The sequence below is a fragment of the Hyperoodon ampullatus genome, assembly GCF_949752795.1.
Source record: "Hyperoodon ampullatus genome assembly, chromosome: 8".
Lineage (NCBI taxonomy): Eukaryota > Metazoa > Chordata > Mammalia > Artiodactyla > Ziphiidae > Hyperoodon > Hyperoodon ampullatus.
Genome location: NC_136921.1, coordinates 93,263,638 through 93,289,020, shown reverse-complemented (window position 1 = coordinate 93,289,020; position 25,383 = coordinate 93,263,638). Strand labels below are relative to the sequence as shown.

Genomic DNA, 25,383 nt, shown 5'->3' with positions numbered 1-25,383 from the left:
TCAGGGCAGAGTCCTCAGGTTTGGAGCTGTTTTGTATAATTGGCCACAGGTGTCTTCTATTGCCACAAATTCTCCTCAGACCAGCTTTTTCAGATTTTAACTTGGGCAACAAGTGCTCTTCCCCAAGCCTCAACAGAGTTAGTTTTTAAGTACGGTTCTATTCCCTTGGTAAAGCCCCTTTTGAGATGCTAAATTTAGCACTGCCAATCAGAAGAACAGGTGGTCTGCGCCGCTACCAAATAGGTCCCGCTCCCATCATGCTTTCCTCGGAGAGCCAATCAGCCAGCGCCCTGCCCTGAGATGTGGGGCTGTCAGCAGATCTGGCAAATATAAGGGCTGGGCCCGACCCTGACCCGTGAGCAGTCGTGCATTCCCAGCCTCGCCTCGGGTGTAGGGATTGCATAGAAAAGCAAAACTACACAGTCTTGACTGTGTAGTTTTGTTTTTAAGTTTAGAGGCTCACCGATTCATGCTGGAGATGGTCGAAAAAACCAACTCTAGATAGGACGTCGTTTCAGAAGCAATCTTGGGCTTAGTCCCACCCTTTTTGGGCACTCCTGAGAAATCAGGTGAGCAGCATCTTTTCTTTCTTATTAGTAGAGTCCCTTCCTTATCGATTTCTAGTTCCCCATTTTCTTTGTATGCTAAATGCCTATATAGAGGTGTTTGTCTAACTACTTGGTGCTGGTTCTGATCCTCTGTTTGAATCTGCTTGTTAAATTCTGTTTTGAAATATGTGAAGGCTTTTCCTTTCAAAAGTTCGATGCTTTAGCGTATCAGCAAGGTAGTGATTCGAATTGTTTGAATGCACCTAATATTCTAAAAGTATTAAAAGTTGAGGTCTGAAATGGTGATAGAAACGCTTGCTTCTTTTATAGACTTTTTTTGTTTGTTGAGAATGTTCAAGGTTATATTACTCAGTGATAAAGTGAGACACACCAAGAATAGCTCTGATAAAATGCATGTGGTATCAGCTACACCCTGATGACTTTTTAAGGGAATCAACTGCTGAGGTATCAGTTGCAGGACAGTGACAGAACACTTGCCTGCTGTCAGTCAACGCTGGAGAGTTTATTTTGGGAGCATGACATTTTAGATGCATACCTTCAGCCATAATTAGACAAAGGCCTCTCAAGAGCAAATGCTAAAGCAACAAAATTTACCTGAACAATAGGAATAGAAGACCTGTTTGGGCCAGTTAATTGCAATATATATAGAAATTTGGAAAAAAAAGAAAAACTATATAACTGTTTTCTAAAATACTCAGAATTTCATTATGTGTTTTAAATCAACTCATAATCAAATTATGTGACATAATTGTTGATGCTAAGAAGGGTAAGAAATAATGTTTCAGAGACTTCTTATTTCAAATTATACCTTGATTTCCCATCTTCCTGGAATTAGATTACTAATTGTAAATGCCTATAAATATATAGGTATATAAAACATAAATGGTGTAAAAGAATATAGCTATTTTTAGAAGATGCACTCACTTAGAAACAGGAAGAGTTTGACACAAAAAGTTATTTTTGTGTCCTAAAGATAATATGCTACACTAAGAAGTTCTTGGCAACAGTTTCTTTTGGATATTATCTAAATTTTTCAAATATAAATGTTATTATCTCAGAGAATTCTAGTTTCATTTTCTTTATAACTAAGTAAAAAGTTACAATAAGGTACAGAATTAGATGATTGCTCCACAAACTTTTAATAAATAGAGAATTTTATGAAAAATAGTAATGAAGCAATTGACAACTGAGAATCTGCTTTTTATACCAGAATAGTGGAATAGTCACATTCAATAACAAGGTATTTATGTCTCAGAAATTTCTTCTCATAATCTCTCTAAAACTGATAGGCAAAGTACTTGCTTCCACTTAAAAAAACAACTGCCGATTTCATGTTAATTTCTTTGATTTTTTTCATATTTGTGCTGTGAAAGCATAGGTGCTTTCACTTCAACTGCATTTCAGACCAGCCTTCCATTTTTCAGAGTTTGCACATTGTTCCTTATTAAGAACTCAAGTCAGTATTTTTCTTTCAGATCTATAATAAATACTGGCCTGCTCAATTAAATTTAAACTTTCCTGAATATTCACTTCAACAGTAGCAACATTTACTGAGCAGTTACAATATGAAGAAATATTAAGGACTAAAAAACACGGTATGCTGTCTACAAAAGGTTTGCATAGTTGACCAGGCTTTCCAAACTTTTCAAGTAAGGAAAGAAATTGCAAAGTTCAAGTTTTTAGTTTTGGTGACTACTTTAAATAATCACCTGGATTACTTAAGGTAATAGTGCCTGAATCTATGTCAACTTTATAAATACAGATACAGTGTCTGAAAAATATTGAGAGGAAGGAAATTTTTTAAAATAATTCTTTCTGACATTGAACCAATGAAAAAATTCGTTTTACACTTTTCACACATATCTTTTATTATGCGTCACTACCCCTAGCTTCCTCCAGCTTTCCCTTTCTCCCAACTCTCTCTCAGATTTCCCCACCTTTGGTAAGACTGAATTTCCCTCTTCGACCACTAGGGTACATTCCTTGCTCTGCTTGCTTCGATTTTTTTTTTCCCATCCCCCCTTAGACGTGCTACTCTGTTAGGCTACAAGTCAACTCAGAGGCCAAATTCAGGACACAAAAGAGAAGGCCTGCCCATCACTCCGGGCCCACAGACGATCTGAGAAGCAACCCATTTGGAAAATGTGTGTCTGCTGTCTTCAGAGGTACCTCCAGAATGGCCCTAAGCTGTGACCTTCTAATTCTTTTCTCTTCCTTTTCAGAGTGCCTAAAAAGATGACAACTCAAGCACCGACGTTTACGCAGCCGTTACAAAGCGTTGTGGTACTGGAGGGTAGTACCGCAACCTTTGAGGCTCACATTAGTGGTAAGCTCACACGTTCACACTGTCCCTTTGTCTTCTTTGCCTCCTGTCCATTAACTTGCTGTAGGACTTGACACCAAGTTTAAGCCTTGCTTTGACTTTGTGAAATGGGCCCACCTCTATGGAAGGGTCATTGTAAGAGTATACTGTTCACAGAGTTCCTACAAAATCTGAAAATATAATGGCTTGAAAATGTTTTATTCATATTTATAATTCCACAAAGCAAAATAATTAGCATTGGATTAAATTAGCTGTCAGAATCCAGCTGCTAAATAGGGCAAAATTTGGTCATTCTATCTTTGGATTCAGCTGCAGAGCCAGACTGGAAGCCAAGAACTCCAGCCCAATAGGGGCCAGTCATGGAGCTGCTGGGCGAGTAGCCTGTGTTCCTGAGCCTCTGTGGGTTTACGTGGAAAATAACAGTACAACTGACTTTCCTCAGTGGCAGAACTTTCAGTGATGAGCTAACTCCTAAGTATTTTATTATTTTATTTTCAATCTTTATTAAGTGATTCTAGTCAATGAAAAGATTTTCCAATCATTTTGAAAGGACACCCCAAAATAATATATGCCACTCTGGTTCACATATTAAAGAGAAACAAACATTAACCCTAGAATTGTATTTAACAGGAAGTTCTTCCATCTCTTTTTTTTCTTCTTTTTCTTTATAATTCAGTTTAGGGATGGTTTTGAAAATGGATGATTTCTGGGACCTATCATCATGTGACAAAATGGGGATACTCTATGAACTATATTGTAAATAATCTCAAAATTATTTAATCTCAAATTTAATCAATATTTTCTCCTTCTGCAGTATTATAACTGGTCATGTAAGATTTTATGGATTAATTAAAAGTTGATGCTTGATGTACCTCTATGGTACACTGTTCCTCTTTTTCTTTTCAACTTTATGGCTTATAATAAAGATGTAAAATGAGATTTCCTTTTCCTTTCTCTTTCCTTTTATTTTCTGTCTATGTACCAATCTTATTCATAACTGGATAACACTTTATTTTACATTGCACAAATAACATATTCTTCCATTTCTATTGTATATGTATATAGAGACCAGTTCAATTCTTCTCTTGTATGATAATCTCTGACTTCCAAGTAATTTACTTATTTATCTTGTAACACTCAGTAACTTCTGAACTGAGCAGAACACATATGGCTTCAGTGGGAAGTTTGCCTGCTTGTGGAGTAATGGAATCTGGCTTCCTCATAACTCCTTGTTCCTTCACACTTTGTGCTAATACATTCTTAGAAAAACACCACTGAAAATATTTGAACACCCATGAATTTGTTAAATAAACTATTCACTTGGCCACGGTGGGAGACTGGCTAATATAAGGACAACAAAATAAACTTTCTCTCGCTTATCCTCACCTCCTCAGTTTAAGGAGTTAGATCACCAGCCTTCATGCCAAAGGCAAAATAAACGGTGCTCTGAATTTGCCTCATGCCTTCTGAATGCAGAATTTTAGTATACTTAAAGCATCCAGCCGTGTCCATGTAGTCATTAGCTCCGTGATTCATGGTGGGCGAAGAGAATTTGACTTTTCTACCTGCACCTCCAAGTATCCATGTTGTTCTGAAAGACTTGGTTCGGCATCATTATTGTATGAGAAGCTGCCCCTCCTTTGTATGGCATTTTTACTGAAGCACATTTGAAAGGCAGGAGAGGTCACGAAGACAGTGTCCCTGTAACCCAGAGGAGGTAGAGGGCTGAGCGTGTCCTCTTGTGCTTATTCGGCTGAACTTTTAGATCCCTTTGCCGCTTTTGTTCTTCACTTGATTTTGAAGAGGACAACAGTCACTTTTTATCTCACAGTTTCCTTGGCTCTTCATTTTTATAAATCTCTTTCATGATTTTAATGATGTCTATTAAATTGCATCAGATAGAACCCTGGGCAGGAGGGCAGGTGATGGCAGTTCTAGTCCTCTGTGTGCCACTGCCAGCTGAGGGACCTTGGAAAAATCATTGAGCCTTCTTTGGCTTCAGTTTCCTCCCCTATAAAATGAAGGTGCTGGCCTCCACCTGAACCCACAGACCTTCCTAATGGTCTGTAAGTTTACACTTTTATCACACAGCTGTCAAATTTTCACTATCATTAAATAGCATGACTCTCTGGATAGCTTTTATGGTTTAGGACAAGGAAGTGAACATAATGGGACAGAACAGAGGACTTTGCAGTGCCCCAAACATAAAGATGAATTCTTTGTTCTCCAGGTTTCCCAGTTCCTGAGGTGAGCTGGTTTAGGGATGGCCAGGTGATTTCCACTTCCACTCTGCCCGGCGTGCAGATCTCCTTTAGCGATGGCCGCGCTAGACTGATGATCCCTGCCGTGACTAAAGCCAATAGTGGACGATACTCCCTGAGAGCCACCAATGGATCTGGACAAGCGACTAGTACTGCTGAGCTTCTCGTGACAGGTAGGCTTTAGGGGACCTGCCTGTCCCCTGCACCACCCCCAGAGGGCATCTCCAGGACCTGGGGAAGGGAGTCCCCCAAAAGCTACTGAGCACAAGCAGATGCATCTCAAATCTAGAGAAGGGCCCACTGGACACCGCATTGATAGCAAAGTTGTTTGTCTTTTGGAATTTGGTTTTCCTCGAAAAAGTGGCTGAGAACTAGTTCCTCTATACACATATTAAGCACTCAAAATTATATTAAGGAAATATTAAAAATCGTGTTTCTGAGCAAGTAGAAAGGCTTGGAGCCTTGTCTCTACGCCTGCTAAGGAAATATGCGTATCTCCAGGAATTCACACTTTAACAAGCACGTAGATGATTCTGATACCAGTGGTCCACAGACCACCCATTTAAGAAATACTGCTCTAGGCTATAACACTTAATAATGCTTCATTTCCTTTCCATTTCTAAAAACATTGCACAGTAAGCATACACAGAAATAGGGCAAATGCTTGTTTATGATTCAAATGCAGGACACAGTTTCCCCACAAAAGTTACCACCAGTCTTCGTGGCCTCTGTCATTTTTCTCCATCCTTTACTTCTTTGTAAGACATTAGTACAAAGAACATTGCATTACTTCACACATTACATAACAATATCTTTCATGAGCTGCATAATGTTATATATGTTTATCCAATAAACTATACGTTCAGCACTGTTAAAGAATAGGGCTATCATTGACCAAAACAGAAGGAACATCAGGTAACATCAGGTATGAACTTTAACATACATCCAGAAAATTCAGAAAGGGAAAATGCACAAGGTTGACAGCATCTGCTGTTGTTTATTACTCAAAAACATGTCAAGATTAATCCCACTCACCCTTCACATTTATTTTATTAAAAACTTCTTCCAGCATAATTAGCCAAAAAAATCCCCTTTCTGTAGCATCTAACATTAAATCATGTCATTATTTGGATTAACATTTTAAATGCAAGTACATATTTGGGTTATTTGAATACTGATTAAGTTGGAGCCAATTTAGGATTTTTTTAATTTAAATTAAAATTTAATGATTCTGTAAGTCACAGGTGTATCCAGCAAACCAACCACTGGAATTCATTTTAGTGCAACTTCCTGAAATATGTAAAGTTACCTTAACATATTAATATAGTGCTAGATGTGAAGTTGGGAGGAAGTGCAGGAAATATCCTCTAGAAATGTTATAACAAGATCTAGGCTTTTTCTTAAAAAAAAAAAAAAAATGTGGTGGCCTAGAACAGCTAAACAAGACAAAGCAAATCAAATATGGTGGCGGGGTGCCCTCTGTCACCTCCTGGCTCTACTTTTACTGTCATCTGATGGATGAGCTGGGCTCAAGGACAGTCAAGCGTGTTTGGTTCAGCTAGCCATTGCCTGGTTTGGACACCAGAGCTGTAATCATTTAAAAATAGATTGTTGGGAGTGCCCTGGCTGGCGCCAGTCCTAATTTTCTTCCCTTCCTGCTGCAGCGGAGACAGCACCACCCAACTTTGTTCAACGGCTGCAGAGCATGACCGTGAGACAAGGAAGCCAAGTGCGACTCCAAGTGAGAGTGGCTGGAATCCCTACACCTGTGGTGAAGTTCTACCGGGACGGAGCCGAAATCCACAGCTCCCTTGATTTTCAAATTTCACAAGAAGGCGACCTCTACAGCTTACTGATTGCAGAAGCATACCCTGAAGACTCTGGCACTTATTCAGTAAATGCCACCAATAGTGTTGGAAGAGCTACTTCCACTGCTGAATTACTGGTTCAAGGTATGTGCTGGAGGTTGAGAAACAGGGAGCAGGGAAGGGGAAGGATTTAGAACCAAGTGGTGTCAGGGGCCTACCTGCCTGCCCTCTGAGGTCTGGGGATGCTGTGAGTTAAAATCAAAGCTGGCATTTCAACACCCATGAAAAGTCTCTGAGATTCTGCACAGGAGTTTAGAATCATTGAAGCAATCTGTGGTTTTTAGCCCTACTAGAAACTGGGAAGTATTTCAGTTAAGTCACCTATGTTTTCAAATTATTGGCAAGCGATGGAATTTTTAAAAAAAGGATTCTAATTAAATTCCTATCTAATAATAAATATTTTCTATGTTTAAAGCTAATTTATATTCATACAAAATCCAAAACTTTCTGCATTTTTGCCCATTGGGACACAGAAAATCGTATTGACTTTGTAGTCAGAATTAACGTAATCCCTTTAAAAATGGGTCCTTGTGTTCCCTCTAAATATTTATCTTTCCCTTCCTACAGGTGAAGAAGTAGTACCCGCTAAAAAGACGAAGACAATTGTTTCGACTGCTCAGATTTCAGAAACACGGCAAACTCAAATTGAAAAGGTTTTTTTTTGGTTTTTTTTTAAATATATACTGTCAGATTTTAAGCCTTTCAGATTGTTTCTTCATCAACAATTCCTCCTCACCATGGGCTTCGTTTTTCTTTTTTACAGAAGATTGAAGCCCACTTTGATGCCAGATCAATTGCAACAGTTGAGATGGTAATAGATGGTGCCACTGGGCAACAGCTGCCACATAAAACACCTCCCAGGATACCTCCTAAGCCAAAGTCAAGGTCTCCCACACCACCATCCATTGCTGCCAAAGCACAGTTGGCTCGACAGCAGTCCCCATCGCCGATAAGACACTCCCCGTCCCCGGTCAGACATGTGCGGGCACCGACCCCATCTCCCGTCAGGTAAAGCCTTTTAAAAGGGATCATTATGCATTTTTGAATTAGGTTTAATCCAATAAGATGAGAGATAAAAGGAAGAAATAAGAAATGTGGGGTGTGATAAAGGAGGTAAACCAAAAAGACACTGGTTATGATTTTCACAAATCCTCACTGTCCACTGGTAAATTGGAGAACTTTATAAACTCTAATTCTGAATTCTTATTTGTATACCATTTAGTATCTGCTTTAGGAGTCAAGAAAAAGCACAGTGAAATGAGAAGAGCACAGAATTTAGGGTTGGAAGCCCTGCATTCACTCAGCTTGATTACTTGTTAAAATGTGACTTAGAAAATAATTATAATAATAAAATAATCACTAATATATACTGACCACTTTCTCTATGTCAGACATTTGATTGGCACTCTTTGTATATTATCTCATTAAATACTCATAGCAACCTCTAAGAATTATCACCCCTAATTTTATAGCTAGGTGACCAGAGCTAAAGAAGTTAAATAATTTGCTTAAGGTCTTAGTTGTGTCATTTGTAAATTATAGAGAAACACAGTAAGAATTATCTCAAGGTGTGTTGTGAGGGTTCAGTGAGATAATTAGTTGAAGGTATCTTGTAGATATAAAATAATTATACAAGTGTTCTTCTGCTCTAATAATAAGTAAAACCTTCTAAATATTTTGCATGTGCTTATGTTACTTTGTCTAGAATATAAAATGGATTTCTATTAGGTTTCTATGCTTAGTTAATATGGAGGTATATTAGAAAGTAAGAATGTATCATCAGGGCTCAGAAACTATTGGGTTGGCCAAAAAGTTTTCATAACCTTTTACAGAAAAACCTGAACGAACTTTTTGGCCAATCCAATATATAAGCAAGTATAAATTATCCATAGCAAATTTGAAACTTTGGGATTTAGCTTAACATGCTGAGGTTTTTTTACATGATAAATTGATGAAAGGGGAAAATTTGGAGTAAATAAAAAAGTGTTTCTTGACCAATTTAATTTTTTAAATGTAGAGAAAGTTCCCCTGCCATGAAAAATTTTAAAAGAAGAATAAGTGGATAGTTGATCTAAAAAATATTCAAACTTATTGTGAAGTTACTGTAATCAAAACAGTATGGTATTGGTAAATGAATAGAAAATACATGGGGAAAGCAGAACAGAGGGTCCAGAAGTAGAATTCAAGTATCCAGGAAATTCAATGTTTAATCAAAGTGACCTTTTAGTTCAGTGGGGAAAAGGATATTTTACTTGATAAAGAATGCTGGCCCAGTTAACTATCCATTTGGGAAAAACTGAATATAAACTTCTACCTACACCATTTACAGAATAAATCTCAGCTTGAGTAAAGAGCTAAATTAAAAAATAAATCACAAAAATAAAAGAGAAGAAAATTTGTGAAAACAACTGTAGGGAAGAGCTTTTAAAAATGATTTACAGACTCAACAAGATAAAAATAAAAATTTATGTATGGCAAAAGCAAGGTCCTTGCTACACCAGACAGTGTATTTGTGAAAAAAATTTAAGGGTGCCTCTTCCTCGAGATATGTCATTGCCTCTGCCATAAAATATTAAAACAAACATACAATGGCTACAGTGTGAATTGTACAAGCCTAGAAACAGTGCATAATCTACACAACTGTACATGTTGATGCTGGATAAGACCCTATAACTAAGCAAATGCAAACCGTGGATCTCGGGGGAAATGTTTGCAATACTTACGACAAAGGACTAATACACTAGATGTATCAAAAAGCTTCCACAAATTAATTATTAAAGAAAAAACAAGCAACACAAATGAAACAAAAATTGACAAAAGACAAGCATTTCACACCAGAGGCAATGTAATGTCCAACAAATATATGTAAAAATGCCAGATATTTTCCAGTCTTTATTATAGTGGCCACTTTAAAGATATTGGTAAACACTAATATGAAGCCTTGACCAAAAAGCTAGTTTTAAAAACGTGTCTGGCTATCAAAAAAAGTGTTCTATCTCAGGCTAACTCTAAGTTTGCATACCACGAAATCACAAGACAGGCCACATGTGATTTCTGGGGGAGATAACAACCTCACCGTATTTTTAATCCAAGCCTAAGAGTCATTTAGAATTACAGAGCTTCCCTGATTCTATGGAGTATTTTGACTGTCTTAGAAGTACTGAGAATTCATTAATAACAATCCCAATTATTTAGCCCCCCAAATTTGCTTTAAAATAAGAAATTTAAATATCAATTTGTGGAGAAAATAATGTTTATCCAGGATAGGCAATTTCCTAAAATGTCTCGCAGTCTAATCTTGACTTTTGTTGTAGAGAAAGGCAAACATATTTCATTGAATAAGGTGCATTGTATCTAGCTGTGACCAGGTGATAATTTTTTTTTTATTGTAAGAGCATAAATAAGCACTTTCCTATAATGACTCAAATTACATTGATTTTCACAGTTATGGGCTTACCTGCAACCTGCTGCTAATCACTCATGTCATGCTAATCATGTCTTTAACTCTATTTGAATTAGACCCACTTTACTAGGTACAGCAAAAACAAGACACAGGTTGAAACTTGGAAATACATGTCACTTTGCTTTTCTTCAATTGGTGTAAACCCTACGTTATTCTAAACTGGTCTTTGTTATGGTTCTAAGGCAATCACTTTCAGAGTAGATACTTGTTCCCCTAGACCTACCTTTAGTTGATCACAACTCCATTTATAAAATGTAAACTGATTTTCACCAAAAAACCCTTCTTCAAGAAAATGATTGAACATTTCTTCATGAAACTGGTTAATATTGTAATGTACTATTAATTTACTCTGTAATTTAGAGCAGATATCAACTGTACCTTGAGCCTTAATTAGAATAATTGTTTCATTTATGATCAGTGTAAGTTAAGTACCCTATGTAGTGACAGAATACATTTATAAACATTTTCCTGCATGTAGTAGTTAAATGCAATGATAAGACAATACTGCCACCTAGAGGGGAAAGTAGAATAAACCCTTTGGATCAAGAATTAAATTCTGAAAAATTTCATCTTAAAATAATGCCTGGAATTATTACTATAGATTAGGAACTGTCATTTTTGTCTGTAAATGCCTTGATTCAGTACCCAGATTCTTGAACTGATGCTATTTCAGTTTGGACACACATAAAAAACGATGAAAACTGTTTTGGAAGAAACCACTTTATCAATTTAATCAAGAGCTATAGAATCCTTAGGTTTCAAATTATCCACTATAAGGATATTTAAAAGAAGTCCAGAGTACAATCAATGAGGGCAAGGGTAAACAAAGACAGAATAAATTTAAAACGGCAGTTCACCATACTTTGACCAGAACAGCAGTTTGCAAAGTGCATTGCACAGCCTACACCCAAAAAAGTTCTGCAAAAAGAGTAATGAGAAAGCCTTGCGATTCACAGGGCATATGGGCATGATGAAGGCTCTGGGAAATCCTGCAGGAAAATTAAAAAAAGGTTTACCTTGTTTAGCCTTGAGTTGCACGAGCATTTTGATTACAGAAACCTTTCTTCCTTCAACACCTATTTGACATCCCCTCGCACCACCATCCCCAGAATTGGGAGTACAGAGAAATTTAGAGTTATGGTTACCATATTTGCTGTGTCCTTTCTTTGACTGTATTTTAAGGACACACCTTCTGCTGTCTTGACTTTTCTAAACACAAAAAGGCGGGGCAGGGCACAGAATTCTTTAGCTTAGGATGAAATCTGATTCTCTTACAGAATTACAGCAGATGAGAATAAGGCCCACTGAGATTTAAAACAAATTACTTTCAAGTACATTACTTGCCTCTGTATAGGTTATTGAGCCACAGATTTTATTTTTATTTTTTAAATTTTATTTATTTATTTTTGGCTGCATTGGGTCTCCATTGCTGCGCGTGGACTTTCTCTAGTTGTGGTGGCTTCTCTAGTTGCGGAGCACGGGCTCTAAGTGCGCAGGCTTCAGCAGTTGCAGTGTGTGGGCTCAGTCGTGTGGCTCACAGGCTCTAGAGCGCAGGCTCAGTAGTTGTGGCACACGGGCTTAGTTGCTCCTCGGCGTGTGGGATCTTCTTGGACCAGGGATCCAACCCGTGTCCCCCGCATTGGCTGGCAGATTCTTAGCCACTGCACTACCAGGGAAGTCCCAAGCCATGGATTTTAAAACTCTGCCTTAAATTAAACACTTCTAGATTTTTCTTCCTTTATTCATATCTGATGACCAAGGGAGTAGTTCCTTGTCTTGGCATTCTTTGACCTCTGCCATTTGATTTTCAGGTCCGTGTCTCCAGCGGGGAGGATCTCCACGTCCCCCATCAGATCCGTTAAGTCTCCGTTACTCGTCCGGAAGGCTCAGATGCCCACCATGCCCCCAAGCCCCGAAGTGCCTCCCCCTTGGAAGCAAGAGGGCTACATGGCTTCATCTGAGTCTGAGATGAGAGTGACAAGTGCTACTCAGATCAGGACAGAGGAGAGATGGGAAGGGAGATACGGGATCCATGAGCAAGTGACCATCAGCGGAGCGGCAGGGGCTGCCGCCAGTGCTACCTTTGCGGCAGGGGCTGGTGCTGCTGGGGCTGCAGAGGTATTGTCAGAGCTTCCTTTCTCTTCCTTTCACGTCTGGTTTCTCCCAACATAATCCTGCCATGAAACGCAGTCTGTGTAGGTTGCAGGGAAAATGCATACGAACATAAGAGTATAACCGAAACTGAAAACCCAATTTGGCTTATGCTCTGTAAAAGCGTTTTTTAATTGGAACAAAGGCTCTAAATCTGTGAGCTTTTCATAAACGTAGGTTTTCACAGTACCTACCATATCTCTCTTGGCAATGATAAATGCTTACGCATGTGTCTACTGTACTCTAGGTGGCTTGGTTTCCACTGTTCTTTTGTATTTTCTTCCGGGCGTGTCATTTCACAAAGTAATGTGCTTGGTCACTGCCAATCCAGGTGAAACAAGAAACTGACAAAAGTGCAGCTGTTGCAACCGTTGTTGCTGCTGTTGATATGGCCAGAGTGAGAGAACCAGTTATCAGTGCTGTAGAGCAGACTGCTCAGAGGACAACCACGACTGCTGTGCACATCCAACCTGCTCAAGAACAGGTAGGCCTGGGGCCCTGCGCACTGAGCTGTGCATGCAATCAATGCTCACATTGCTTTGAGAGCAACACTGAGCCCACCATGGCCCAGACTTTTAGGCCTTTCGGAGCAGGAGGTGGTCTGAGACCCAAGGTGTTCAAGATACAAACATTCTAAGTACCTGGTCTAAGTCAGACAGCTAGACAGGTAAGAGTGAACTCTAAGAAAGTCAAGACAGGAGGTCAGACAAGGTATCCAAAGTATCAGGGAACTCCTGAGTTAAGACAGGCAAAGGTGGCCGAGAAAGTCAGCTGAACAAGACGGTACATGTGCGTTCAGAGCTGTAGTTCCAGACCGGTCCATCCAGAGCTCAGTCTCTCCAAGAGCCAGGCAGGAAAACCATTATTTCAGGGCTGCCATTACCTTTCTCTAACCTTCCCCCAAAGACCTTTGCTTTTACTTTCCTCAAAACAAACGTGACGCTTGATTCATAGCTGAAAGGTGTTATAAATCCAAGATAATTTCCCATCTCATATTTGAATAGATTTTCTGTTATCATTTAAAATCACTCTAGCTTTCCTCCTTGTCCTCTCCTGTGTGACATTTATGTCTTTATCCTGATTTATTTTTGTGACTTTTTATATGAGGCACATTATGGTATTTCTTTCCTTTCCCCTATGAAAATCAGATAAAAAAGGAGGCAGAGAAGACTGCTGTAACTAAGGTGGTAGTGGCCGCCGATAAAGCAAAAGAACAAGAATTGAAAGCAAGAACCAGAGAAGTAATTACCACAGAACAAGAGCAGGTGCACGTAACTCATGAACAGGTGAAAATGGTTTTTGATATGAAATTATTATGTGATTACCAGCGTCAACACAGATAATAATGTTTACCACGAAGGGTGTTGTTTCATGAGCAACACGGTTGTTTCACACTAATAAAATCCCCTGTATCTCTGTATCCCTGGGTACTGGATACCAAAGTCCCTTAGAGTCACCAGACGCTTCCCTTGTGTAGACAAAAGGGACCTCTGGGAACACACAGCAGAAGTAGAAACAGGGCTCTCATCTACACTGGCCTGGAGATGCACTGGCTAAATATGTGACTACGAGGGACAGAGAAGTAGATGCTGAGGTGGAACTGGGAAGAGTGGAAAAGAACACTGAACACACAGTGCTTTGAAAATAGCTTAGCAACTGCTTCCTGACTCCTTAAGAGAACATTTGAACATGGATTTGAAATGAGATGGAGAGCATGGCCTTCTCGGGTGAAATAACCAGAAAAAGTGAAAAAGACAGCCCCATGCTTGGAGGCATTCAGGAGCAAATTAGATGAGGCCAACCGATAGGGCTATTGGCCACCCAAGCCGACTGTCAGTTGGGCGGTTTGGGAAGATAACTCTCAAGCCTCTTTTAACCCTGAGATCCTGAATTTCAGTGATGACGCCTGAGAATGGCAAAGAGGCAAATGGAGAAAACTGCCCCCCCAGCACCCACTTTTCCCCCACATATACCTTAGGTGTCCAGATCCAAACACAGTATCTTCAGGGAGTTAAGGATTTGGAAAACATTTTGCCTGGGATGTGTACAAAACTTTTCTCCCTTTAATGTCTCAATTTTAGAAAAGTAAGTCTTGATATTCCAAACCATCACAATATTTAGGAAATTTTTCGAAGCAAAATTATTGTATAAATGTGGATTATGAATCATCTATACTTGATTTTTTATATATAAAATTAAAGGGTCAGAGAGTATTACTTCTAAGGTCTTCCATTCTAATATCCTGTGCTCTAAGATTTCCTTTATTTTATTTTATTTTTTTTTGCTTTATAACAAATTTAATCAGTTATACATATACATATGTTCCCATATCCCCTCCCTTTTGCGTCTCCCTCCCACCCTCCCTATCCCACCCCTCCAGGCGGCCACAAAGCACCGAGCTGATCTCCCTGTGCTCTGCGGCTGCTTCCCACTAGCTATCTACCTTACGTTTGGTAGTGTATATATGTCCATGCCGCTCTTTCACTTTGTCACAGCTTACCCTTCCCCCTCCCCATATCCTCAAGTCCATTCTCTAGTAGGTCTGTGTCTTTATTCCTGTCTTACCCCTATGTTCTTCATGACATTTTTTTTTCTTAAATTCCATATATATGTGTCAGCATACAGTATTTGTCTTTCTCTTTCTGACTTACTTCACTCTGTATGATAGACTCTAGGTCCATCCACCTCGTTACAAATAGCTCAATTTCATTTCTTTTTATGGCTGAGTAATATTCCATTGTATATATGTGCCACATCTTCTTTACCCATTAAGATTTCTTTTAGATGACAAAGTGACACAAAATAATATTGCCATATATCCATTTATAAAAATTGGAAGTCCTTTTCTTCTTTTTTTGCATGCGGTACGCAGGCCTCGCACTGTTGTGGCCTCTCCCATTGCGGAGCGCAGGCCCAGCGGCCATGGCCCACAGGCCCAGCCGCTCTGTGGCATGTGGGATCCTCCCAGACCGGGGCACGAACCCGCGTCCCCTGCATCGGCAGGCGGACCCTCAACCACTGCATTGGAAGTCCTTTTAAAGAAGACTACACTCTCCAATTCAAAGCAGTGTTGAATCCAATTTTTTTCTCTAAGCAACATAACTTATGGTTTAGGCAAATAAAGAGCATGGTCATATTAATGAAAATGAGATCATTTATTTTATTTAGTGATATCTCTAGAAAAAGGACTTTTCTTCTTTTACTTCCTATTTTTTTATATTTAGTAAACATTATGTCACTTCCATTAGAGATCGGGAGACAATAAGGTTTTGTTTTTATCATTGATTTCAGATAAGAAAAGAAACTGAAAAGGCATTTGTACCAAAAGTAGTAATTTCCGCAGCTAAAGCCAAAGAACAAGAAACTAGAATAACCGGAGAAATTACTACAGAACAAGAACAAAAACAAATAACACAAGAAACGGTAAGTCAAATTTTGTAAATACCTTGTAATTTGTTGACAAATATCATATTCCAGCCAGCTACATGTACCCTCTAACCAAAACCTCTAAGTGGAGGAGTCTTTTGTGTATATTTTCTTTCTGTTGTTTCTCTATATCTAGTATTGAAACTCTTTCATGATGGAAATTCTGCTCTCATTACACAATTTTCCACTCAACTGATCAGTTTCAAGGAAATTGTCTATCTACTAGAATAGTTTGGGGCACATCAGTGACATTTCTAGAGCATAATTAAGTGGAAGATAGATATCACTCCAGCCCAGTTACCCACTGGTACAACCAGTTTTTTCATGCATAGCCTAAGCCCTTGGTCACTTAAATTGTAACACACAAACTTGACATAGTTGGAAGACACATGCATGCATATGCCCCTACACACACACACACACACACACATACACACACACACACACACACCAGCCACAAACACTCCAACTAAATATCAAGGGAAAGTGAGGAATTGCTGGACATCAGAGAAGACCAGTACTTCTTCAAGAAAGTGCCCTAATTCCTGGTTGATCAACAGTGACCCAGAAGTGTTTGCTGCTTTTGTGCTGTAGAGCCAAGTTGGAAAAACCCCAATATCACCAAAATCTACTTCTCTCCCATGTATGAAATCAAGCCTTATTGGGTCTAGCAAGAGGCAACTTTTGAATTCTTTCATGTTCAAGTAGATTTCAGTGACACTGTGGTTGTTCCAACTTGGCCAGCCTCTCTTAATCTCAAGCTCTTTGTTGATCCCAGAGCTACTTTTTTAAAAAAGATCCAGCTTAGAACACTATATACTTAAAAGGCTGGCCAGAGGTCTTTGGATGAAATTCCCTCTCCTTACAGTGAGTGAGAGACTTTGAATGCACAGGAACCCAAGTTGGCGTAATGAAGGGCATAGAAATCCCTGTTGCCATTGCAATGCTGGTGACTGGCGAGTTTAGTCTAACTGTAGTTGTCTAGCCATTTGCTAGCGGGTGCTCATTAAGTTCCCTAATGTGTCAACATATCTTAAAGATGAGACCTTTTCAGTTTCTAGGACAATTTACTCAGGGGCAGGTGGGCAGAAAAGAAGCCCACTCCTGGGTTTTAAACACAAGTGTAGGCCCTCAAAATGGAACTGTGATAACACCGAATATTCTGTATTCTCTCGAATGTTGGAAGGATATCTTGCCATTTCTCCTGTGCCTTTTGAAACTCAAACCTTCATTTTACTCTGAAAATCAGATAATACAGAAAGCTGAGACAGCTGCTGCATCCATGGTGGTAGTTACCACTGCCAAGCCCACAGACTTAGAAACAATTCTGGGAGCTCAAGAAGAAATTGTCACACAAGATCAAATGCATGTAACTCATGAAAAGGTGAAAACTTCCTGCTGGTGTGAAATTCACTCTTGTTTCATTCCATTTGCAAGCCACCTACATTTTCATCCTGGGTCTTAATCATCACCTTTTCACCTCCTTCTCTTCTTATGACTCATACAGAAAACTTCAGAATCTCTCAGGAACCTTTTGCTGTCTATCTAGCTTTCACTGCCACTTTTCATTCCTAACTTTTCGGACTTTCTTTGGATTCTTACTAGTATGATATTATAATTCACCTTAATATTTAACATGTTTCTATTGAAGACTCCAGTGTACAAGTCAATTGATAAAATGCAAAATTATGTATTTTTTATGACTCTATTGGCATAGAGTCATAAAAAATTATGAGAAGAATAAGGTGAGAAAGAGAAATGCATCCTTTTATTGCTCATCACATTTTTTTCTTTTAGACTGAACTAATTTTGATATTGTTACCAATGAGACAGTATGGATGATCAAAGCAACTCAGATGATAAAATGTCCTTGCATAGGAAGAAATATTCTTCCAGTCTCAGCTTTGACTTAATTTCTTTTATTAGAGGCTATATGAAATTTAATGACCATTTTCTCATCATTTTTATTGTATGACCAGATAATGAAAGAAACTAGGAAAACAGTGGTACCTAAAGTCATAGTTGCCATGCCCAAAGTCAAAGAACAAGATTTAGTATCAAGAACTAGAGAAGGCATCACTACCAAAAAAGAACAAGTTCAAATAACTCAGGAAAAGGTGAATACAGATATTCGAGATGGGAAAAGTTTCATCTTTAAACTAATTTCCAGTAAACCATTAACTACAATGTGATATGAATTATTGATCTGTATTTTCCTTTTTGAATCCCCAACTAAAAACCACATGGTGAATGTATGACTTCTTACCATTACTTTTATTTGCACATTTGATTTTCATTCGTCTGTAACATTTGTAATTCATTTTGTTCACCATTATCCTTTGCACGAAGATTGACATTTTTAGCCTGACTTCTAAAAAGCAATATAAGGAATCATCTGGAGATTTTTTTTTGTAGTTAACGTTTCTAAGGTTTGTGGTTCCCAGTCAGTGTGTACAAACACTGCCCAGTGCAAGTTAACTTCTTTTGTGTAGTTAACCCTGAATAACCTTGTCTTGCATCCCCACTAAGGGGGGGAGGGAAGTGTCATACCATATGCATCTGAAGCCCTGTACATTTTAAACCTGGATTTTACTATAATAATCAGATGAGAAAGGAAGCTGAGAAAACTGCCTTGTCTACAATAGCAGTTGCAACTGCTAAAGCCAAAGAACAAGAAACAATACTGAGAACTAGAGAAGAAATGGCTGCTAGACAAGAACAAATCCAAGTTACTCATGGAAAGGTGACTATTGCTATTCCAAGTGTGAAATCCCCTATTATAATACATTAACACTAAATCTCATGTGAAATCCCCTATTATAATGCATTCCAAATCTCAGAATTTCTTATGAGACACTATTAACCTGATTTATTTTTAGACGTACAATTGGAAACTAAAAAACTGAATTATTTATTATTGTTAATATTACTACATATTCCTTTCCTCACTTATCTCTTCACTATTATTTTCCATTTTTTATTATTAATAGCTAGAGATTCTCCAGAAGTTGATGATTGAGATTGCATGCAGGCTAATTTTAAGATACTCCATGGACATTAAAAAAAAGTGTTCAAGTAAATAATGACTCTTACTGTCAAAAAGATGTACATTTTGAAGTACAGTATTAAGTATAAATAAATCCATTATATTACAGTGTAGAGTATGGACTTATTTCAGGAAAAAACCCATAATTTTCATCATGTGAAACTCTACCTTTTTTTCTCCCTGTAAATATCAGATGAGAAAAGAAGCTGAGAAAATTATGGTGCCTGCTGTAGTAGCTCCCACTAAAGCTGAACAAGATGCAATATTAAAATCTAGAGAAGAAATTATCCAACCAGAGTAAATACACATCAATCATAAAAATGTTATTTGTAGCATGTATTTGTGGCTATGAAATTTCCATGAATTTACCTTCTTCCCAGGACTCTATACCCCGGGTGAACTATTTACCTAATTTTATTCTTTATTGCTAATATAGTAACTGGAAATTAGCACTAGTTTTTCAATTTCTTTAGCGTCATAACTGAGTCCTGTCTGTATTTACCTCAGTGCTGTTTTCTATCTCTACATCTTTGGGTTTTTTTTTCTAAGACACAATTTAAGATCAGCTTTTTTAACATTTACCTAAGTCTAATATTGAATGGCGTATCAGCCTTCTAGAAGTCTCATTGATGACAGAAATTCCAATATGTAACATACTTCATGAGTGATTATATTTACATTTTTGTTCTGAATCGCATAAATTTGACTGTCTTATTTTTGTTGTTAAAAATTAGCTTAAAAAAATTAGCTAAGAATGGGAGCTCAGGAAATGTCTAGACCCAAAGAAATAGTTACCACTACAAAATCTGCGAACCAGCCACACTGCCAAGAACTAGAGAAGGATTTGCCATTAAGCAAGAACAAATACATCTTTTTCATGAGGAGGTGAAAACTGATGCTGTGGATGTGACAAGCCTTGTTTCATCCCATTTCATCATCAGCTCTCCTGACTTTTCATCCATAATGAGTCGCTGTGCTCCTGCTGCTCCATTTAATTGCTTAACTGATCAACAGAACATTAGAGACCATTAGATTCAGTCCAGTCCTTCCAGTGCAGCAGTCAGCACTTCTAGTTGTGGAAAGTCAGATTAAATAACATTAGAGACCATTAGATTCAGTCCAGTTCTTCCAGTGCAACAGTCAGCACTTCTAGTTGTGGAAAGTCAGATTAAGTAACACTTTTCTTTGTGTCTTCTAAATTAATTCTCAGCTTTAAACTGGTATGAGTTAGGGTCTCCAATTCTAGTCCAATTCTTCTTTCTGATTATCTAGGTTCCAAAAATATGAGGGATATTAGAGTCAGTCCACTAAGAAATAAGAGCAGCTATCAGCATAGATTACTCATTTGTGGCTGTCCATCAATGAGTATATGGGTCCACCAGCATGTGTATATAGAGTTGACATATGTTAACTAAGGAAAAAACATATAGATGCTTCCCCAACTTAAAATATCTTACTATAGTTAAGATTCTTTTTTGCATAAGTTTTAAATTAAGAATAACATTCATATATGTCAGTTAGCAAAGGACAATTTCTTTGAGCTTAAGTTTTCTCATTATTAAAATAAGTAAAATGAAAACAAACTATTTCATAGACTGGTTGAAAGATTCAAATGAGATATAATGTAAATGTAATCATTCTATAAGCAAAGTAATTTATATGTGTGTGTGTGTATATAGTTGAAGATGTTAACATTTTAAAACATCTATAAAATTAAAGTCAACTAATGGCCTATATGGTTTAAAAAAAGAAACAACCAGAAGAATGAACTTAACCCACCTAATCCTCACGTATATTTTACATTCTTCTAAGATGCAACCTAAAGTGAAAATGGTATCTGCAATTCTTCAAGGCAGATTAGATTGTTTGTGGCTTCCTAGATGGAGAACTGGATGAAGCCTATAATCACTAAAGGCCCAATTTCGTCTCAGAAACACCTCATTTATATCTTACATGGTTCAGAGAATAATTTTAACAGATATAGAGGTAGCACACTTGAAAAACACTTCAGATGCAATCTAGATTCTATTCACAGCAGCAGAAAAGAAAACTGAACATTAATAAAATATTACAGCATTCTTTTAAAGAGCACTGATGGACATGGTGATGTGATTTTTGCGATATGCTGTTTCCAGGTACTGCAGAGAATAATAACATATGAGCCATATCAACTGGCTTGCTTTCTTTAAAAGAGAAACTCCTTTGCGAAATGTGTTCCCATTTATGATAATCAGATTCATGGAAATGAGAAAACAACATTTCTTTTTCCTTCTTCACTGTAACTTACGATAGTAATGACAGTAAATTGAACTTTGCTGTGAAAGATTTTTCTCTTGAATCCAAATATGATAACACTTTCATTTTCATCACAGTATCTTCATTCATGTGTTTTAAGAAAGATACTTTCTAATAGATTAAAAATTTTTTATACCTAGGGAATCATAAGTAAATTAATATGTTCCCTGTGTGTTCACAAGTTTTCATGTTATCTCAGATTTGCATGTGACTGTACAATTCTGTAGCAACTGATTTTTCTGGATGGGAGTGTGACAGTATTGAGTGCGTTTTTATCATCACCTTCATTGCACCGACACTGGACTAAATGATCAGCAATAAAAATAATCAACGAAGAAAACCAGCCCCGAAGTCCTGATTTCACAAGTTCTAATTGACTGTCTGCCATGGACAAAGTACTAGACAAACTCAAAACCTCCTTTCTGTTTTACATACACATTGTGTTGTCCTATGTTGTGTTTATGTGATTTAATGTCTAATCTATTTAAGCAAGGATTCAGAGTGTATCTAACTAGATGTCCACACATTATAATAATCAGTGAAATATTAAATTCCTAAATGCATTTCTAAGTCATATTTCTGGAGACATTAACATAGCTGTGTAACGTAGGTGCCGTCGGCCCATCGTGCCTTTAGACATGACTGACATTACTGAGTATTAATTCTGGAAACCTTGTCTGCAGGTGGGCGTTGGGGAAAAGGCAGAAGCTGTAGCAACAGTGGTTGCTGCAGTAGACCAGGCCCGAGTTCGAGAGCCCAGAGAACCCGGGCATGTCGAAGAAATGTATGCTCAGAAGACCACTCTGGAGTATGAGCACAAGGAACACGTTTCTGCCGCAAAGGTAGCTGAGCATCCGCCACGTCCAGCCTCTGAACCCCACATTGTCCCTAAAGCAGTCAAGCCTGGAGTGATCCACGTTCCTTCTGAGACTCATATCACAACTACAGATCAAATGGGAATGCACATATCATCACAGGTGAGTCTGGACCCACTGACTGTTCCTGGTAAAGCAAGCTTAACTGCTGTGGTCACCTGGTGAACACGGGTATCACTGAGTTCCATTTCCATGCAGATCAAGAAAACTACAGATCTAACAAGTGAAAGATTAGTCCATGTGGATAAACGCCCCCGCACAGCAAGCCCTCACTTTACCGTTTCAAAAATTTCTGTTCCTAAGCCAGAACATGGATATGAGGTAAGAAGTTAATGAGCTTGACAAAGAAATGTTAGGCGCAAAGGAAGAAAGTATCTAATGTGTGACGTAGGGTATCTTTGGCAAAAGCCGATGTGGGCCTCTTTTTGATGATGTCTGTTTGCTTTCACGGTGGACTCAGAAGCCCCTGAAGTCTGGAACTTGCCCAGCAGGGTGAGCCTCGGCTAGCAGTTAGTTATCTTACTCTGAGAAGACACAAATCCATACAGGCTTCTTTCTTTTTGCATTTTGTAAAAGGTGATGTGTTACACAGTTCAGTTTTCCTTATTCTGTGAGACATTTCAGAGTAACTTATATGAGAATTGATACCAATAATAAAGACAGACATTGAGAAATCATGTGTTCGTATACTCACTGTAGCAAAATGGAGAGGTGGTCCTGTGTGGTAGTTGGGCTGGATTGTGGAATCACACAGCCCTGGATAAGTACCCTGGCCCCTGCCCCTTATTAGCTCTGTCATCAGGGGCAAGTTAGTACATGTAAAATCCTTAGCAAGTTGACAGGGCCTAATAACCCTGAATGTTAGTCACAACTGTTCTTACTTTACACACCCAAGGCATAGAATCGAAACTTTGTATGCTTCCAAGGATTGTAAGGTATATTTAATACCTACATTTGGGATAGTCTCAAATTACTATTGAAACCAAATAACCATGGACAGAAATAGAATAAGGAAGCCCTTAAAATATTTTTCTAAGCGTCTCCATTTTCACCTTTCATACAGATTTGTGGCCGAAGCCTAAATGTGCTGTTTTAAAGTAGTTCTTAGGAATTAACCAAGTATTTAAATTTTTTATTATTTTTGAATTTCCCACTGTAGTATTTTCAAATACAGCTTCATTGGGATGGTTAAGTGAAAATTCATGACCGAGTTTTAGAAGACCTTCAGTCCCTTTATGATAAGAGCATAAAATAAGAAGCTCTAAGTATAACTCTGTAAGAAAGATTTTCAGATACATTTTAGAAACTGGCAGGAATGACAATGAGCTTTATAACTGGCTTATCTCTGACATTTCATTAACTATGAAAGTGATAATGAGAACAATAAAAAAGGGACCATATAGAAAAGAGACTCAGACTCACCCCAGGAATACTAGTGGCAAAGCAGTTCCGAGTAATGACTGGGATGACAGTTGAGTGACTTTATTTTCTGACTCCGTTTCTATTCAGGCATCAATAGCCGGTAGCGCTATTGCCACGTTACAAAAAGAGTTGTCAACCACACCTTCTGCTCAGAAGGTCACCAAATCCGTGAAGGCACCTACTGTGAAGCCCGCTGAGGCTAGAGTGAGAGCAGAGCCCACCCCTTCACCCCAGTTCCCCTTTGTGGACACACCAGAAACTTTTAAGAGTCAAGCTGACATTGAGGTGAAGAAGGAAGTCGGGGTGAGCATCACTGGTGTCGCAGCCCGTGAAGAGCACTTCGAAGTACTGCACGAGCGTGAAGCCAAGGTTGGTCACCGGAGCGCCCACTGTCTCTTGATCCATTCCAATGGAGGAGGACCAGGCGCTTGGCCAGTCTGTGCTACAGAAGTGGTCAGCCAGGTGTCCTGCCTTTCTCCATCACCATGCTCACACTTCATTTTATTGAGCATGGTGTGGGTCGGAGCTCTTTTTCTCAAGTTATTTTTATAATTTTGCATAGGCTAAGAGCTTATGAGGCTTCCCCTAATTTCCTGAGCATTTTGTAACATCCTTTGTAAAAATTGTAGGTAACAGAAACAGCAAGAATACCTGCACCTGTTGAAATCCCTGTTACTCCACCAACTTTAGTCTCGGTGAGTAAAGTTGATTGTGTTGGATCATATGCATATCTGATCAAATAATTTTCATATATGCAAAGATCAGTTTCTCAAACTGGAAAATTCCACGAGTGCATTTACAAGTACTAATTTTAAGACCACATACTCTTTGGCAAGGAGAGGGGGCATTCTGTGTGACAGCCATCAGTCATGTATTCAACAGATTTAATGAGTTTCTGTTGTGCATACGGCACTATCACAAGACCAGTCTGGCCCTCTTTGAAATCTTTGTCTTACTATCAGAGAAGATGTACGTAAATAAGTGTAATATAATGTAGAAGGTGATAAGCCCTTCAACAGAAGGAGCGTCTGGAGGAAAGCTAGATTACTTCCAATTGAAGGTAGCATGGAAAGCTTTGCTGAAGAGGCAGCGTCTGCTGCTGAGCCTTCAAGCTTCGTTAGGATTTGAATATGTGCAAAAAACAGAGGGTACAGAGTTGCCCCATTACATGGTATTAACACAGTTCTACCCTATGAACCTGGAAATGCCTTACATTTATTTCAGATTGGGGATATTCCAATTTCCAAGGGAGTTTCTCTACTAATATTTCTAGAGTCTTGATCTTAAGAAAGCATTTTATGACAATTAGAGTGTGCAAGGTCAAACCACCCCCACATTTGCTACAATGCATAGAGATGATTCATGAATATGCACATGTATCAATACTTCCTTTTTCTTCTCTCTTTAGGGCTTAAAGAACGTGACTGTTATTGAAGGTGAATCTGTCACCTTCGAGTGCCACATCTCTGGATACCCATCCCCAAAAGTGACATGGTACAGGGAAGACTACCAGATAGAAAGCTCCATTGATTTCCAGATAACCTTCCAGAGTGGAATTGCTCGTCTTATGATTCGTGAAGCCTTTGCAGAAGACAGTGGGCGATTTACTTGCAGTGCTGTGAACGAGGCTGGGACCGTCAGCACATCCTGCTATCTAGCTGTGCAAGGTCAGTGGCCACACCCC

At 38.5% G+C, this 25,383-nt stretch overlaps 1 protein-coding gene across 3 annotated transcripts in view; it reads left to right on the top strand.

Moving 5' to 3' along the window:
* Window positions 1-2,804: 2,804 nt before the first annotated feature.
* The window catches only part of TTN (titin), a gene marked incomplete at both ends in the record, with an annotated part of 282,756 nt that continues 260,177 nt past the window's right edge, over window positions 2,805-25,383 (top strand). For all 3 annotated transcript variants that reach the window (XM_079710139.1, XM_079710137.1, XM_079710138.1), the window contains 16 exons: window positions 2,805-2,895; window positions 5,123-5,326; window positions 6,818-7,105; window positions 7,589-7,674; window positions 7,785-8,029; window positions 12,296-12,602; window positions 12,967-13,119; window positions 13,784-13,921; window positions 15,927-16,058; window positions 18,041-18,178; window positions 18,667-18,804; window positions 22,086-22,379; window positions 22,476-22,598; window positions 23,787-24,068; window positions 24,329-24,394; window positions 25,108-25,366. In XM_079710139.1, coding sequence (XP_079566265.1) covers window positions 2,805-2,895; window positions 5,123-5,326; window positions 6,818-7,105; window positions 7,589-7,674; window positions 7,785-8,029; window positions 12,296-12,602; window positions 12,967-13,119; window positions 13,784-13,921; window positions 15,927-16,058; window positions 18,041-18,178; window positions 18,667-18,804; window positions 22,086-22,379; window positions 22,476-22,598; window positions 23,787-24,068; window positions 24,329-24,394; window positions 25,108-25,366 — 2,944 coding nt within the window. The remainder of the gene's footprint in view (window positions 2,896-5,122; window positions 5,327-6,817; window positions 7,106-7,588; window positions 7,675-7,784; window positions 8,030-12,295; window positions 12,603-12,966; window positions 13,120-13,783; window positions 13,922-15,926; window positions 16,059-18,040; window positions 18,179-18,666; window positions 18,805-22,085; window positions 22,380-22,475; window positions 22,599-23,786; window positions 24,069-24,328; window positions 24,395-25,107; window positions 25,367-25,383) is intronic.